Source organism: Pinus tabuliformis, chromosome 4_2 (genome assembly GCF_031772625.1).
Source record: "Pinus tabuliformis cultivar Carrire ecotype Pingquan chromosome 4_2, CPIR1, whole genome shotgun sequence".
NCBI classification, from domain to species: Eukaryota; Viridiplantae; Streptophyta; class Pinopsida; order Pinales; family Pinaceae; genus Pinus; species Pinus tabuliformis.
In genome coordinates this window covers 21080689-21099446 of record NC_142304.1, presented here as the reverse complement: position 1 = coordinate 21099446, position 18758 = coordinate 21080689, and the positions used below count along the sequence as shown (strand labels likewise).

General features: G+C 40.2%; 1 protein-coding gene across 1 annotated transcript in view; it reads right to left on the bottom strand.

Moving 5' to 3' along the window:
* LOC149168163 (SH3 domain-containing protein) overlaps window positions 1-18758 on the bottom strand; it is a 275430-nt gene that overhangs the window by 217957 nt on the left and 38715 nt on the right. Inside the window, exon 5 of the mRNA XM_089424839.1 lies at window positions 9081-9194. Coding sequence (XP_089280965.1) covers window positions 9081-9194 — 114 coding nt within the window. The remainder of the gene's footprint in view (window positions 1-9080; window positions 9195-18758) is intronic.

Here is an 18758-nt window from a genome sequence, read left to right as displayed (position 1 = left end):
TCAATCACTTGTGTTTTTCCTCAATTAATTCACGCTAGAAAATCAAGAACTTGACCTTCAATTTCAACACATCAGTTAACTGCAACCTAACTCGTCCTAATTTTTAGGGACACTCCTAAATTTTAGGAACTCAAGCATGCACAAGAAGGAACTCGAATTTGACTCCTTGAATTAAGGCACAAATTAAGGAATCATTTTCTCGCTACTATTTTCAACACTTCAAAAGGTCTTCTGTTTTGGGCATGTTGGCAGTTGTTGTCATTGATGTCAAGTCTAAGTCATTGATGTCAAGTAATGTCAACTTCATGGGGAATTTGTTAAGGTTTTCATGCATGAGGCTTATTGTTATAAATATAATATATATAAAAATAATATAAATAACATAAATAATAAATCATCATAATAATAATTAGTTACTAAAGAGACATTTCTAAAAGAACATGACCATTCATGAAGGGGCACCTGCCTAGGTATATAAGCAGGCCCTCATTTGTAACCACATCTCATATCACATCTCTTATACAATCAACATTCTTATATGTAAATGTTACTTCTCCTATTATGGATACTCACATATTCCAAATATTTTGAATATTTGTTGCGCATATGAACGTGATCGTTACATTGGTATCAGAGCCGCGTTCTCCGATCTCGGCCCTTGGCCATTAACTCTTCGTCAAGATCACTATCATTCGATTGAGGCTTTTAGCCAAAAAAAATTGGAGGTTTTCCATTTTGTTGTCAGGCCTTTGGCCATTAAAATTAAAAATAAATAAATAAATAAAGAATATATAATATTAAAATATATATATATATATATATAAATATGTATTAAAAAAATAAGATATATAATCGTAGAAAATAAAAAATAAAATAAATAAAATAAAATAAAAATATATATATATAATAATAATAACAATAAATAAAAAAAAGGGAAAAAGAAGCAACCCAGGCCCGTCGTTTTCTGCCACCACCATTCGAAGATCGAATCTGCAACCCTGTTGTTTTTTGTCACCACCATTCACAGCCCGAATCTGCAGCCCCGTCGTTTTAACATTTCACGCCACTATTGGATCCCCAAGCCCCGTTGTTTTCTGCCAGCATCATTCGAAGCCCGAATCTGCAACCCCGTTGTTTCTTGTCACCACCATTCGCAGCCCGAATCTACAGCCCCGTTGTTTTAACTTTTCACACAACTGTTGGATCCCCGTCGACCATCTGCAACCGCTAGTTGCACAGCAACCTATCACCCATGCAACTGGCAACAACATTACTCTTGTTCCTTACATAACCTCTTTAAGTCGGAGCCCCTCCGCTATTGTCTTCCCCAGAGCTCCACACATTGCATGTAGCCACCGGAGCCCTTTATCGCCGCCTCCACTGCCACCAACTTGTTGGAAATACTAAGAGGGGGATGAACCAGTGTTTCACTTACAATAGTTAATTTTTAAATTTTAGAGCGAGAACAATAGAACAGTGATCAACACATTACAAGAACAGTACATAGTGAATTTTAGGAGGAAACCTTTCCGAGACAAAAACCAACGAATGTTTTCTAATATTTTTATGAGTATAAAAATATGCTTCAAATCCAACTGAAAGGGAAGCCCCAACTCCCTAGTACTCTAGAAAAATGTTCAAGTTTATCAAGTAGCTCCAACTCCTAAAAGGATGCTTCTACACCCTAGTTTTACCAGCTCCAACTGGAAGGATGCCCCAACGCCCTGATTTTATCAACTACAACTAATAAGATGCTCCAACACCCTACAAGCTCCAACTTGCCCTAGCACCACCCTGCCACCCTGAAGTATTTTCAAGCTACAACCTGAAGGAGACTTCACTCTCCTGCCTTGCACCACCCAACCACCCTAAATATGATAATAAAATAGACAAACAACTGTGGGCTCCCGTACCAAGGATAATGCCCCACTTACAAAGGTATTCAATAAAACCCTAACTACTAATATGTACTTCAGATGTACGATAAAAAAACAAACTTCTTCAACTAATGCAAAATGATATGATAATGAAACTGAAGCCTGAGCAAGAATTATTGTACCTCAGGTCTGTTGATCTAATGATGCCTTTTAAAAAACTGACCTTTTCTTCACTACCTCAAACACTGATGCTCCCAATGTTCATTGTTGTAGATGAGATCTTCTTCTCAAGATTTTGAACTAACAAAGTTTGTTGATGCCTTCAAAATGCCACCCCTACACTAGAGGATATTTTGGCAACTTGCTCATCACCATTATTCAATGGAGCATGAATAAACCCTCTGCAACCCTTAGACAGTGAAAACTTCTCAAAGATATCCTAATGCAAGTTCAACAAGTTACTTCTTTGAATTTCCCTCAACAGACTACCAAACAAGAATGCTCCAATGCCAACTGCTTCAGTTAAGTATAATCTCAGAAAATTTCCATAACCAACACCTACTCTTTGAATAGGATCAAAACTAATACATCATGTCAAACAGGTTTGCCAACGCTAGTCATGTTCAAACCCTTGGACCTCTGTCAAATTACCTCCACTACAGCTTTGAGATACCTTCATGATTACACCACACTTTGAACATTTTCACAGTAGAAAACTTACCAGAGATACCAAGCATCTGAGATCTTTTGTATACAAGAGGGGCTTAAACAGTTTGGATTGGCCCAAGATTTGCGCCAGTACACGGAGAATGTTATCAACCCTTTACCACAGCAATCATGTAACCTCTATCCACAGTCAACCCAGATCTTGTCATCAAGATCAAGCCGAAAGAAGATGTCACAGAGCTAGGCCACAATCTGATTAGGGAACTGAGGCAGAGTCTTCTTAAAGGCATATGTGATAGTACTGTCCCTGTCCAAAGCTCGGATGAAAGTCTGCAATTCGTTGTATATGTCACAAAATAGGCTTCAGTTTTGGCTCACCACAACCAGATAAGTATGATCCCCAAAACAAATTCCTTTAACTTCATCCTGCAGTGCTCAAAAATTCACATAACATTGCTCTCAAACCAGAGCACAGAGCCACTGGTTAGGGCACAGATCTGCGCTTCAAAGGTCACGGTACTGTATCTTTTGGAAGGGCCAAAGATCAGCCAGATGAAAGGCCTTAAGGAGACATCACAACTGTGTCACTCAAATCCTCAGATAGTTCAGAAACATCAGATACAAACCAATCCAAAATCCTTCAAGTTTTGACCTCCTTCACCCTGCAAGCTCCAACTTGCCCTAGCACCACCCTGCCGCCCTGAAGTATTTTCAAGCTACAACCTGAAGGAAACTTCACTCTCCTGTCTTGCACCACCCAACCACCTGAATATGAAAATAAAATAGACAAACAACCGTAGGCTCCCATACCAGTGATAATGACCCACTTACAAAGGTATTCAATAAAACAGTGACTGCTAATATGTACTTCAGAATCCAGATGTATGATTAAAAACAGACTTCTTCAACTGTTGCAAAATGATGTGATAATGAAACTGAGCAAGAATTCATGTACTTCAGATCTGCTGATACAATGATGCCTTTTACAAAACTGACCTTTTCTTCACTGCCTCAAACACTGATGCTCCCACTATTCATTGTTGTAGATGAGATATTCTTCTCAAGATTTTGAACTAATAAAGTACATTGATGCCTTCAAAATGCCACCCCTACACTAGAGGATATATCATATTTTTGCAACTTGCTCACCGCCCTTATTCAATGGATCATGAATAAACCTTATGCAACCCTTAGACAGTAAAAACTTCTCAAATATATCCTAATGCAAGTTCAACAAGTTACTTCTTTGGATTTGCCTCAACAGACTACCAAACAAGAATGATCCAATGCCAGCTGGTTCTGTTAAGTATAGTCTCAGAGACTTTGGTCCTTTTATAGTAATACAGAGACTTCTAGGGGCCGACATGAAGGAGAGGAGGGAGGTCGACTAATGTAATTTTGGAGGGAAATCTTTTAAAATTCAATTTTAAATGTAGAGCCAAAATTATTTTTCTTTGTAGGCTGACTTCGCAAGGAGGGAACTATTGAATAGGATTCAATTAATTTGATAATCTTTTGACCACATCATATTCAATTTAATTCTTCAATGAGGTTCTAGAACTAGGGTGTCCAGCCATCCTTTAGTGGAGCTTCCAACTTGATGTAATTCAGACAAATATTAAGAGCGTTCATTAATAGCTTGACATCAATGACAAGTGTTTAGTAAAAATCAAACTCCAGGGTTGACATCAATGACAACACCATTCAACAATCTCATCCTTTGCCATTGATGTCAAAGGGGGAGGGAAATCACGAGAAGGAGATCGAGGCATGAAGTCAGGGGGAGTTGTACTCGCAGAAGTAATACATTTGTTGCCATCAATGACAAAGGGGGAGATTGTTGAATGGTATTGTCATTGATGTCAACTCTGGAATTTGACTTTGACTAAACACATGTCATTGATGTCAAAGTATTAATGAACGCTCTTAATATTTGTTTGAATTACATCAAGTTGGAAGCTCCACTGAAGGATGGTTGGAAACCTTAGTTTTAGGGTTTGGGTTCCCTAGACTAAGGATGTACCACACACTTGTTAAGGGTTTTTGAAGAAATAAATCATGGAACTTGTTAGGGAGATCCTCGCCAATGATTCTCCTCGTCGCGCTGCTTCTGGTGGTATGTGGCACGCCATGTAGTTCTTCATGATTTGAGAGATATTCCAGTTTGAAGTTGAAGACCCCAGCTCATGGGCAAAACCCCAAAGGATAGTGATGTGGCAGCTTCTCCTTGGTCAAGTCAACTTGTCAAGCAATGTGACTCTTGTCCAATGAATAGAATAATTGTAAATTCATTCTTGGGGGTTTTACAAAGCTATTTTAATCATAAATCAAAAACAGTTAGGGTTTTAGGGCTAAATGGGAAATTAAATTCAAAGTTCAAAATCCTATGTGAGGTATCTCCCTCCAAAATTTAAAATTCAAATCTGAAGTCTCTCTCAAAATAAGGGATCGTTGGATCTCATGAGAGCCCCTCCAAAATCTATTTAAAGTGATCGATTAGCTATCCTTAGTATATGATTTGAACAATTATCCTTGCATCTTTTTGCTCTGAAATTCGGCCCTTGTGGAGGAATGCGGAGATCAGAAGATAGGGTTCGGGTTCTTGGTGTTTTTATTTTATTTCTCTTGGGGATTCATTGTATGATATTGTAAGTTGTAGACAGAGTTTTGGTCATCCACTTGGCATTCTAGCATGCGACCTATTCTAAGGTCATCAGTCCTATGGAAACCCTAGTTTATGGCACAGTTCTGAAATGACAAATTGTGTACTACTTCAGTGATTCAAGACTTGCAGTTAGGGCTCCTTGAGTACTGCGTTTTGGGCGCTCTTCATTTGTCACATCTGTGGACAAGTTCTGGAATGTTTCACCTTTAGACAACGAAGAAGCCCTAATGTCCATGATCTGAAGCTTGAAAGGTAATGTGTTAGGTCAGCAAAGTCCATTCTCAAGCTCATAAGGTCACAACAGGTCAGCAAAGACTATTCTGAAGTTGAGAGTGTTGTTGAAAGGTTACTACAAGTCAGCGAAGTCCATTCTCAAGCTAATAAGGTCACTACAATTCAACAAAAGTTACTGCTCTACTCGACCCTGGCTGTGAAGCTCAAAGGATTAAAACAAGCCTATCTTTCACCCTCAAAAAATTGCAATCTGTACTCTGAGCAACAATTAAGTAGGCTATTGAATTCTGGTGTAAATCCTAGTAGGCATCTGACTGTTCTTGCACAACTGTATGAGGCTTAAAACTCTGAATCATTTAGCTCTGTGATTGTCTTAGTCACTGAGATCCGTTTCGCATTTATTATCTACTTATTGCACTGAAGTATTGATCCTTTATATACATCATCATCTACACACGTGGTCTTCTATTCACAATTGAATTTCCAAGATGACTTGACAAGCAGATTGAGTTGGACTACATCATCAATCGTTACTTCAGCAGTGCCTTCAATGGTAGCAGTTAGAAATTAATGGTAGGCACCTTCTGACAGTGTAAGGTTCAGTGGCTTATATTGCAGCAGTGAGAGGTTCATGTTTCATTGGTTTGCAGTAAGGGTATTCACATTGCAGTTGTGAGTCTTGATGATTCTAAGTGAAAAGACAGAGGCACTGTATGTAGTAGCATTCCTATTATTCACTGAAGTTGAAGATTTGTAGAAGAATATGTCTTTGTCTATAGTAAGGTTATCATCATCAGAATTGGTCTCATGATCAGGAGTTCATTTACATATTCTGGCTTACTTCATCAACAGTCCTTCATTCTAAGATAGGGGGCAGTAAAGGTTTATGTTTCATCATTGTTGTAGCACTCTGGAAGGTGCTTCATTGCTATATCTGAGCAGCTATAAGACGTATGCCAGTAAGCCTCCTTGGGCAGAGGTTGAAATATTTGCAAGGTCATAGAGCTGACCTAAGACATCTAGCTCTGAGCCTCACTGCTCGCAGCATATTTGTTGATACATCCTTTCGGCACCAGTGCAGCAGTGTAAGATCGAAAGCAGCTTGGCATAGTTGATTTAGCAACTGCGCCCTGAGCTCCCTATTGCATATTCATTCGTGAGCATTGCAGTGTTTGTGTCGAGGGCAACAGTGGTTGTTGTACAGTGACAATGTCAAGATTGACAGTCAAGGTTTGATGTACAAATTGAACAGAAGCAAAGACAGATTTGTGGTAGGGTACCAGACAGAATTGATTACTCAGTAGCAGTGAAAGTGCAGCAATGAAAGTGCAGCAGTGTTGTGCAGTGGTCAATGGATATTCAAGCTAGGGTTTGAGGTATGATTGTGCAGTGGTCAGATTGAGCAGATTTGAGCAGTGAGGCTGCCAGGACTTGACAGTGATATACATACCGAGCAGAGCAAGCAGAATTTAGATTGCAGTTGATATTGATTTTTGAGTGCAGGGGGATCCAGTGTGAAAATTGTGAAACGTGGTCTGCCAATTGATCAGGGCGCAGGGTGGTGCAAGGCAAGAGAGTGGAGTGTCCTTCAAGTTGAAGTCTGAGGACACTTCAGGGCGGTAGGGTGGTGCTAGGACAGGTTGGAGCCTGCACAAGGAGTTGGAGCATTCGTCCAGTTGCAGCTGGTACACAGGGTGTTGGAGCACCTTCAGGTTAGAGCCTGTAAACCAGGGCATTGGAGCGTCCTCCCAATTGCAATTGGTAAACAGGGCATTGGAGTGCCCTACAGGTTGGAGCCTGTAAATCAAGGGGTTGGAGCCTCCTTTAGTTGGAGCCAAAAACTTGATGCTAATAACAATTAATGCTCTGTGGAATTAAAATTATACTAATTGATAAGAAATATTGATTCACCCCCCTCTTAGTATTTCTATCAAAAACGACTTCACTCACAAGGAGATTTGGGAGGAGTCATTATGTTGAACAACATAAGGGTGGGGATGAGGAGAACCTTGCTCTTGTTGGACAAGCAAAGAAGGGCAAGGAAAAGGCCAAATAGAACCCAACTGGAGGAGAATCTTCAAAGGCGACAAAAAAGGACATGAGCAAAGTCAAGTGCTTTGCATGTCACATATATGGACACTATGCAAGTCAACATTTGAACAAGAACAAGGGCAAGGGGAAGACACCTATGGTTGCATCTACACAAATGGATGAGGTTGCCATTCAGTTTCAAAAGAAGTTTTCATTGATGTCTTGTCTTTCTAGCATCACTGCACGAGGGGTGTGGTTCATGGACAATGCAGCATCATCTCATGATGCGACAAGACCTCGTGACCTCTTCACCATTATGGCTAAGGAGCATAGAAACCTACATGTGGAACTTGGTGACAACGCCAAGTATGCAATAGAAGGTGTGGGAACCATATAGTTCCAACTAGATTCAGGAAGTCCTATGGAGATGAATGAAGTGTTGTATGTGGCAGAGCCTGAGAAGAACTTACTCTTAGTCTCGACTATGGAGGACAAGGGTTTTGAGGTCAGCTTTACAGGTGGGCAGGTAGTTGTCAGGCCTAGGGGATATGATCCTAGCGTGAAGTGAGTAATTGGAGGTAGAGAGGGTAACTTGTTGAGAGGACATCGAGTACGAATCCTAGTGCATGACAGTGACAACCTGTGTGAGTTGTGGCACAGGAGGTTGGGTCATTTGCACTATATAGTTTTACCATTAATTGGGGAGATGGTTACTAGTCATCCAAAGTTCAGTGTAGAGTAGGATGGAGTGTACAAGGGATGTGCACTTGGACAGTATGCCAAGGCTGCATTTCCAAGCAGCGAGAGTGGGTCCAAGGGTGTGTTGGACTTAATTCATTCTGATGTGGTCAGTGGAGTCTCTGACGAGATATTGCTATTATGTGACATTTATAGATGCTTTCTGTTACGAATAAAATATATAAATAATATAAATATAAGTAACAAGGATAATTGTAATAATGATTAGTTAATAATAATTAGTAGTTAGGTTGAAAAGGCATGTCTAAATAAGACATGACTCTCCATGAAGAGACAATTGCTTGATATATAAGCAAGCCTCTCGTTCTCATTGTAAATTCATTCTTATTTCACACATTTAATATATAATATTTGTATCCTCATGGATAACTTTTTATTCCAAGTCTTCTGGAGTAATTAATCTTGAGAAGGAACTTTGTTCGCTTCATTGGTATCAAAGGAGTTCGATCCAAGTCTTTGACCATCGAAAATTGTCAACCTTATTGCCGTCGTGACTGAAGCATTCGCTACACAAGTTGGAGTCTCTCCATTGCTGAGTTCGTCAGAGGCCCTTGGCCATTTTTTAAGGAAGAAAAAAAGGGGGAAAAAATCCAAGCTTGAAAAAACAAATATTATACATATATATTAAAAATATATATAGAGAGAGAGAGGATATATCTGAAGAAAAAAAAAAGTTAAAACAATAAATAAATAAAGGAAAAAAATAATAATTAGAAAAAAACTAATAATAATAATTCCAAAAAAAAAAGATTTATAAAAAAAATATTTAGAAAAAAATTATTAATTTATATATATATATAAAGTAATAAAAAAATTTAAAAAATTATATAAAAAGTTAAAAAAATTACTCTGCAGTCCACCGGCCCATCAGAGACCACCGCTGCAAATTGTTCGACAAGCCACACAGCGAGCACCTTCACAGCTAACGATCCCAGGAGCACCCACCATTGCTGACCAGAATACTGCAGCATGCCCACGACAACGCTCTATGACCACCACTGTGACCGCGTCAAGCCAATGACTAACCCTCCACTACCGCCATGCCTTTACACTGCCACTACACGCCATTTCTGTTGTTGTTCACGCTTCCACTGCAGCCTGTGTTTTCTACCAACCCACCTGCGTCATCTACCCTGTTCGAGCCATCCAACGACCAGCAGACGCCTCACACCACATCCACATCAACCTTGTTCACTTCATTTCGTCACTGCCATCTGCAGCTCGTCCTCATCGAACCTACAGACCTGCGTCCTCTCCCTCACTCTTCTCCACGTTCGTCTCCTCTCCTTTCCACTGCCACCAGAACACTATCGCAATACCACAACTGTCATTGGATGCTCCATCCTCCATTCCCACATATCAATTCTTCCCCTTGATCCTACAATCGCATTTTTTCATAATATAGTCGCATCTTCTCATATCTTCGTTGCCACCCATCCGTACAATCATATTTTTAATTTTTCAATCTATAAATTAAATTCCAAACTTTACTCTTAACCTTTGATTTCCATCATCGAGTCAGAAGAACACACATTAACGAAAGCACTGTATTAAAAGGATTATATAAAGGGTTCGTAAAATTAAATAATTGTTCCATATCAATTTAAGAAAAAGAAGAAAAAAAAGGGAAGCGTTAGAGAACCAAAAAAAAAAAAATTAAGATTAAATAATATTTAAAAAATAAAATATAAAATTTGGAAAAAATATATATATATATACAAATTCATATATATAGAAAAAAAGGGATTTATTTTTAAAAAAAGTGATTTAAAAAAGTATTTAATATTCAAGAAGCAAAAAAGGGAGTCTAATACAAAAATGAAGGCCATAATATTCCCAAAAACCTTACCCAAAGACGATAAAGCGTTATTTAACATTAAAGGAAATCTCGCAAGAAAAGATGTTATTATTTCTATTTCTCCGGCAGAAGATGCAAATTATATAACACCTAAAATCGCAAACCAACTAGTGATCCCGGAGTCAAATATAACTGAAAAATTAGACTTTTTTCGCAATAAAATATATGACATAGCCAATTTACAGTTAAACATTGAATATTATACATTTGTATCGCAATTCTCAGTTCAGACCCTATGGAACAATCAAGATGACATTATTTTGGGATCACCCTGGATGGAAATGGTAGGATCTGTCATCTTAAATACAAAGAAAAAGTTTCTAACATTTTCTTACAAGAAGAAGAAAATAACACTCCAAGATGTTACACTGAAACCAAATTCAGTAACGCCAGAAGATATATCAGATATTTTTAAAGTAATTTCTCAAGAAGGTAAAAAATTATTACAAAATATGCAAAATGAAATTGACAAAATCATCGTTGACAAAAATGAAGAAGTTTCTCGACTTAAAAACCATAGTGAAAAATTACTAACGCAAATTAAGAAACTTAAGAAGGATAAGAAGTCATTAGAAAACAAGGTACAACAACTTATCGAAATGGAAGCATCAAATGTAAGAATTCAAGTTGATGACAAAACAACAAATATTGATCCAGTGAATGTCATAATTCAGGAAGAAGACAAGCAAGTTGAAGAAACGACCCACTTAGATGTTGCAGTTTAGACAATGAACATCCCTAGTGAATGTTTCATGACCAACTCAACAACATCTTCGCCAAAAGAAAGTATAAAAATTGCCGCATGCCCAATAAGGGAAAATCAAACCAAAAAAGTTCCCTATCAGCATCCGAATCATGAGAATAGACAAATCAGCAATGCTATGTATCGGGACCATTTAGAACCGAAACAACAAACTGATGTTCCAGAGAATAATGATGTAACATCAATTCCGTCTTATACTGACAAGTCGTTACAAAATTCCAATGATCAGAATACTACACAGAGAATTAATCTAGGATGGTCTAATCCCTTCTCAGTGTGACAATTTTGTTTTTCACTTAGAAGATCATATCAGCTTATATCGACAAAGATGATGGTTCCGAGACAGAAAGGCATTTGAAGCTGAAAAAGAGATCAAGCCTTTTTCATTAACAAGATTTGAGAACAAAGCTTTTTGAGGAAGAAGGCAATGTTACGAATAAAATATATAAATAATATAAATATAAGTAACAAGGATAATTGTAATAATGATTAGTTAATAATAATTAGTAGTTAGGTTGAAGAGGCATGTCTAAATAGGACATGACTCTCCATGAAGAGACACTTGCTTGATATATAAGCAAGCCTCTCGTTCTCATTGTAAATTCATTCTTATTTCACACATTTAATATATAATATTTGTATCCTCATGGATAACTTTATATTCCAAGTCTTCTAGAGTAATTAATCTTGAGAAGGAACTTTGTTCGCTTCAATTTCTCCATAAGGACATGGATATACTTCCTGAAGGTCAAGGATGAAGTCTTCAGCCGATTTCAAGAGTTTAAGCCTCTTGTGGAGAACCAAACAAGGAAGAATATCAAAGTTCTTAAATTAGACAATGGAAGTGTGTAAAAGCAATTTTTAATAAAATTCAAGGAATTTTGGGACACTATATCAGTTCCTAATTTTTTCTTGCTCTAATTTTGTTGCTAAAATATTTCTTCAAACACTTAGTAAGAAAACATTTCTTCAAACATTTAGTAAGCAAAGTAATAAACACTTACAACAGAAAATATTCCAAGAGAAATTCACAATTTTATTAAACTTGACGGGAGATTTACATTCAAAATACCAACCCATAAATTTGAGTACAACTTCGGCAAAATGGCTCAATCAATTTGGCCCTTAGAAAAGGATGAATTTGGCTCTCCAAAATAAACAATGCAATTTCGGCCCTCCTCTAAAATAAAGAATTCGGCCTCAACAAATAAGCCCAACTCCAACAAATAATCTTGGCCCCAGCAAATAAGATCTCTGGTAAATAATCTCAACCCCAGCAAATAAGATCTCCAATAAATAATCTTGGCCCCAACAAATAAAGATCTCCGACAAACTCCCTGATGGGGCTGTCGGTCTCTAAGACATGCTCGACACATGGGAAATGAAGGGTCTTATATAGCAGATGGGGAGGAGGACAGATAATTTGACCTCCCATTACGTAAGGTGTAAGGTGAAAGGATCTGCAAGGCGTGCGAGATTTCATCGTCCTCCACAGGAAGGTGTGTTGGTCAGGTAAGGCGATTAATGGCGAATGTTGGGGTTGTTGTAGGTTATATTGGGCTGGCAGTGTGGAGGTTGGTAGACTTTGGTCCGAGCAACTACAATTTGGCTAGGTTCTTCGACCCTCGGGTAGTCTTGGAGTGGTGGAGAAAATGACATCGTCGCTTCCTCCACTATGAACGGACAACAAAAGCTTCAAGTTTGAGTGCCTATGCCCAGCTCCTCGCCTCCGTTAGCAGGCTGTGGGCAATTTGCATGGTAAGGTTGTCGAACTTGGTGTCCATTCTTGCGATGCTCAATGGATATTTCTCTGAGTGTTCTCTGTGGTTGGGGTGGTGTTGGGTCTTTTGTCTGCAGCGAGTTTTTTGGTCATCCTCCTCTCTCCGGTTTTTTCCTCGCCTTCTAAGACGCATGCATGTTGGGTATAATCCCCTGGGCCTTGGGGAGGGAAATTGCTAGAAATGGAGGTAGCGGGGCTTTGGGTTGGATTGTTTCATGCGTGGCCAAAAGCCTGGCTAGCAGTTTGCTCAATTGGGTGACTATCATTTGGTCTCGGAGGTCACTGGGGGGACTGGTGGTGTTTGCTCCAAGTTTTACTTGGCTCTAGTTAGGCTCTCGGGGCACTGCGCTTTGGGATGAATTTAGTCGGAACGCGACTCTGCTTCTAGGTGTTTCCCCTGACAACGGAGAGGAAGAGTCGTTGGTTTGGATGGCGCAGAATTTAGTTGTGGCCAAGGTTGTCTCCCTCCTAGCTGGTGTGTGGTGGCTAACAGTTCCGAAGGGGAGGCTCATGCTGGTTGATTTGGGGCTGGCATCAAGCTTGCTTTGGCTCACAGTTTGTCGGGAGGTTGTGAGGAGCATTGTAGGTCTCGTCTTGGGGGTGTCTTCCTGGGCATTCACCATGCGACCTGTACCGCAGAGTTCTCGCTCCCAACCCCTACAGATGGTCAACTCATCCAATCAGGGTGGCATGGGCAACGAGTTGGAGGTGGCATTGGGGGATAGGGCTGCAGCAAGATCCAAGCGGGGAGGGTGTGTCGCTGGTGGTGTGAATAGCGCGTTCTCTGGTGCTCGAGGTGGCAAAGGAGGTGTGGGTTCTGTGCGGGGTGTATGTGCAGCTTGTGGCGGTAGGAATGGGAGTGTGGATCGTGGATCGTGATCATGGGGTAGGCATGCAGGGTCGGAATAGCAAGCACGGATGTGCAAGTCTTCCAGGGCGTACAACTGCTGGCCGGCAGAACCGCTATGCTTCTCAACGCGAATTGATTCAGTCAGTTCTGGATCGTCTGGAAGCATACGACAAGACCAAAAAGGAAGAGCATGAGGTTGTCATGGCCACACTAAACCAGTTGCACTACTTTCAATGCCATGTCAGAGAAAGGATTGTGGTGGTTTGGCGAGGGCAAAATTTGCTAGCAGAGAAGATCGAGAAGCTGGAAACATGGCTTGCTCACTTTGAGCAACATGTTAGATGTTCATACCACCCCCCTCCCCCTCTAGGGACTGGGCCGAATAATCCAGCGTCAATCACTTTTGATGATTGAGTATGGTCACAGGCGCCCTTCTGGCTCTGCTTGTCTTTTCGTGGTTTTGGCCTGTCAGGTTTGGACTTATAATCTGCTTCTCCTACTGTCTTTTTGTAATATGGTGATAGCATTGGTCAACAAACTCGGTTGAGGTGAGACCACTTGCATTTTGATAACTACGTACTCTCCTTTTGATTACTGAATAGATCCTCGACTTACAAAAAAAAAGATCTTCGGCAAATAATCTGGCCCCAGCAAATAAAGATCTCCAATAAATAATCTTGGCCCAAGTAAATAAAGATCTTTGGCAGATAATCTCAACCCCAACAAATGAAGATCTCTGGAAAATAATCTCAGTCCTAGCGAATGAAGATCTCTGGCAAATAATCTCGACCCCAGTAAATAAAGATCTCCATAAAATAATCTCGACCCCAGCGAATATAAATCGACATTGGCAAAATGGATAGAACCCCATAAAATAACACAACTCTGGTAAATAATATCTGCAAACAACTTGGCCCTTGGAAATAGCTAATGAAACTCGGCCCAACAGCAACAACTCGGTCTCCAGCAAATATATATAAATTCAACACCTTGAGATATAGCTGCAAATTAACTTGTAATTTAAGCACAAACGGAAATCTGAATAATTTCCCCGCAATGCCAACTAGGGTGGCAATGATGTCCACCAAAATTGGATGATTACTAGCTAGGGTGGCAATGGATGTCCACCGAAACTAGTTTGAGAGTCTTACTTGAAATCCTCGTGAGAAACTGACTTAAGCTCCCAGACCAAACACCAAGAAATAATCATAAACCAGAATGAATGAGAAATGGCCTTCTCTCTCCTTTTATAAGATTTTGTCGAATCTTCTAGAAATCTCCTTTTATTATTTTATTAATAAGCCACTTAGTGCATTTTCCTCCTATTTTCCAAGTGTCTTTTGCCCCCTTTTATTTACCCCTTACATAAAAACATGTTTTCTCCTTTAAAAAAATAAGTGACTCTTTTATTACTAATTAAAGCCACTTTCATCTCCAAAAAATGCTTAAACTACCACCATGATCACACCAGCCTCCCAAAGCCCCTTTTTATCATTCTATTTTGTAGATATTTTCATCCAGATTCCAACGAGCTATTACACTAAGGTGTTTCTCCAAGTAATCAGCTTGAAACAACACCTTAAGCGTAATTAATTATAATATGCCCATTAATAACTTCGTTTTACAGAAATCATTGGAATGCAGTGAGACCAAGATCAAACTGTGCAGAATTGATCATGATGATGAAAAATGGCAAGCGATTCCAAGCGGCCCCCATAAAACTCGTCAAAACTCTCCGAGCCCACCAATAATGTAATCTTGCTCCTATGACTGTAATGTCCCTTCCTAATCATTTTCCTAAGGTGAGAGGAACAATTTTGTCGATTTTGTCATTTTTGGTCTAAGGCATTTTTTGGCGAATAAAACTTAGGAAAAGTGGGTCAATGAGCATCTTAGTGGAATGTGGGGGGCGCTTACCCATAAATAATATGCACCCCATGGTAAACAATTCGATTTTCCTAACTAAGGTCGAAATTAGTGATGGACCCACATGAGACTCAAGGCCAGCAAGTATAAATAGGAGAAGTGTTAATTTTACTTATGTTCTATGCTTAGAGCAATTTATTTCAATTTTCACAATTAGCTCAATAACTTTTTCAGATTAGAAATCACATCAACATTAAAGTAAACTACAGATAGAACATAAACATAAATCGCAGAAGACAAGCCAAGACAAGAGGACACAAGATGTGGCGCTAGCCAGGGACAAACCCCAATGTGGGGAAACCCTTGATCATTTCTTCTTATATGTTCTTCAATAGTTCAGCACAGAGAGAGAGAGAGATAGTACATTTACAACAGAAGTCAACGCTTTGACTTATCTAGATAAAAGCAGAGATCATCTCTAAGAAGATGATACATGAGATCAATTGAAGACATGCTACTTCAACTGATTCTCCAAGGTGACTCCTTCACCTATCGTTGTGTTGCATTTCATCATCATGTTGCACCTCACCGCGCTGCACCATGTTGCACCCATCATCACTATGTTGCATCTCATCACGTTTCATTAATCATCACTGTACCCATCACTATACTACATTATGTGCCATTGCTGCACCATGTTGCCATCCTGACCTATGTGTTGGCTACACCTTGCTTGCTTGTTGTCCCTTGCTTGCTTGTTATCCCTAGCATGCTTGTTGTCTTTAGCATGCTTGTTGTTGCATGCTAGTTGTCCCTTGCATGCTAGCTGTAACATTGCATGCTTGGTGTATTTGTTGCTAAGTACCATACAACTGTCTCAATGTTAGTTAGTTGTCCCTTGCAGTTCCGGCAATTCCGGCTATTCTCGGCAATTCCGGCTGTTCCCGGCAGTTCCAGCATTTCCGCCTTTTCTTGCAGTTCCGGCTTTTCCAGCATTTCTGGCTTTTCTCGCAGTTCTGGCTTTTCTGACATTTCCAATTTTTTCGACAATCCGGCTTTTTAGACTTTTCTGGCTTTTCCGGCAGTTCCATTTTTTCCTGCAGTTCCAGCTTTTCCGACAATTTCGGCTTTTCCGACAGTTCTGGCTTTTCCAGCATTTCTGGCATTTCCTACAGTTCTGGCTTTTTCGGCAGTTCCGACTTTCTGCCCTCTGGATTAGAGCAATGATATTCCTTAGGATCTCTCCTCCTACTAAAACCCAAAGACAAGTAGAGAGAGGAAGAGATCCCAAGTGTGTTGAAATGACTTGAAGGCCACCTCTATTTATACTAAAACGTTGGGCACAAGTGGGGTTTATTTGGTTGCTGGCCGACCTTGACGAATGGTCCCATAACACAAATAAATTCATTTCTCCATGAATAATTATTGGAATCGGATGATATTTAGATAAATCCTACACCTCTTGATGAGAGGGATCCAAGAAAAATATCAACTGCCATAAATAAGATGACCCACATGGAATTTGGCCCTAGTTGCCAATTTTAACACTCCCTCTCAACTAGGGAGAACTCCATTTGTTGATCCATATGTCTGACTGTACTATCTCTGCCATCAGTGCCCTGCACTACTCTGCTCTGCTTTGATCTACTGAGCTATGCTCTGCTTTGCTTTGCTCTGCTCTGCTGAACCATGAAGAAGAAGAATTGATCGAGAATGTCTCATACCATTCTCTATTGACCCGAAGTCAGTTTCATCTGAAGAGAGTGTGGCACATCACTCTTACTGACCCGAAGCCAGTTTTATTGATCCCAGACCAATATCACAAGATAGTGTCTCAAACCACTCATACTGATCCCAGATCAATGTCACAAGAGAGTGTCTCAAACCACTCATACTGATCCCAAATCAGTTTCATTGATCCCAGATCAATGGAGGTCATCCTAGCATAGGGAGTACGGTAGACACAGCGATGCGTCCATCGATAGTACTACTATGGTCCCTATCCTCATTTCCCTGCTCATTGATCAGATGAGAGGTACTTCCATGAGTCCCAGACTGCATGGGTAGGATGCCTCGACTGGAGAACTAATCATCCTGTCAGTGGATGCCACGGAGAACTAATCATCCTGGCCCACAGGAAAACTAATCATCTTGTTCCACAGTCGCCACAGAGAACATCATCCTAGCCCATTGGAGAACTAATCATCATGTTCCATAGTCGCCACGGAGAACAAATCATCTTGTTCCACAGTTGCCACGGGAGAATTAATCATCTCGACCCACAGGAGAACTAATCATCATGTTCCACAGTTGCCACGGGAGAACTAATCATCCCGGCCCACAAAAGAACTAATCATCATGTTCATAGCGCACCACCAGGGAGGGTGAGTCGCCCTGTGGTCATATGTTGCTCCAGTAAGTACCCCAAGCCCCCTAAAGCTCCCAGAGCTCAATGCATGCAACATGCAGGACCCTTATAAGAAGGTCTCTCAACGACTCCAAGTCGTTCAAGAAAGTCACAGATTTGACCTTTCCCCGAGGCTTTGACAAAATGTATGTGACCTGTACATCAGTCTCAATGCGATGGAACCTCCTCGCTCATCGACTTACCATATCCCAGATAAGGCATTATCTGATGTCTACCTGCTGGAGCAATCATCGAATACGGGATTCCTCAATAATCGAATCCCCCCTCTGGTTGTCACAAAGAATCACAGTGATATTCATCATGTGTACAAACAGCTCACTTAAGAGCTTCTGCAACCATGTAGCTTCACACGAGATCATACTCGTAGCTATGTATCTGGTCTCGGCGGTGCTTATAGCAACCGACTTCTGCTTCCTGCTCATCCATGATATCGAAGCAGAATCCAAAGAGAACCAGCACTAAGAAGTGCTCTAGTGATCCTCCACACTGCCTGCCCAGTCAGCGTTCGAATAATCATGCAGTTTCATATTTCCGACAGTGTATCTCAATCCATCAGAGATTGTGCCCCGAAGATATCTTAGAAGATTCTTGGCACCAATCCAGTGAGGCTCAACCAAATATGAGCTCACCATGCTAACTGCAAAACATATGTCTGGACGAAAGTTCACCAAGAACATCAACGCGAATGAGTTTATGAAACTCAGAGGCATTTCCCAAATCTGGTCCGACATCACTACCATATAACTTATGAAAGTTATGATCCTCGAGGTAGTCACGGGCTTGCAGTTTATCATTCCACATCCGGAATCCAACTCCCTCTTACCTCTGCAAGTGAGAGGGTCTGCACTTGTTTGAAATAGGTCGTCCTCAGAAGGTGTTGGTATGAGAAGTCTATCATCCACAACCTTCAAACTATGGTTTGGATCGGCTTCACTCTTAGTGAATCTCAGCTTCATCTGACAGCGATCAATCCTCTCATAC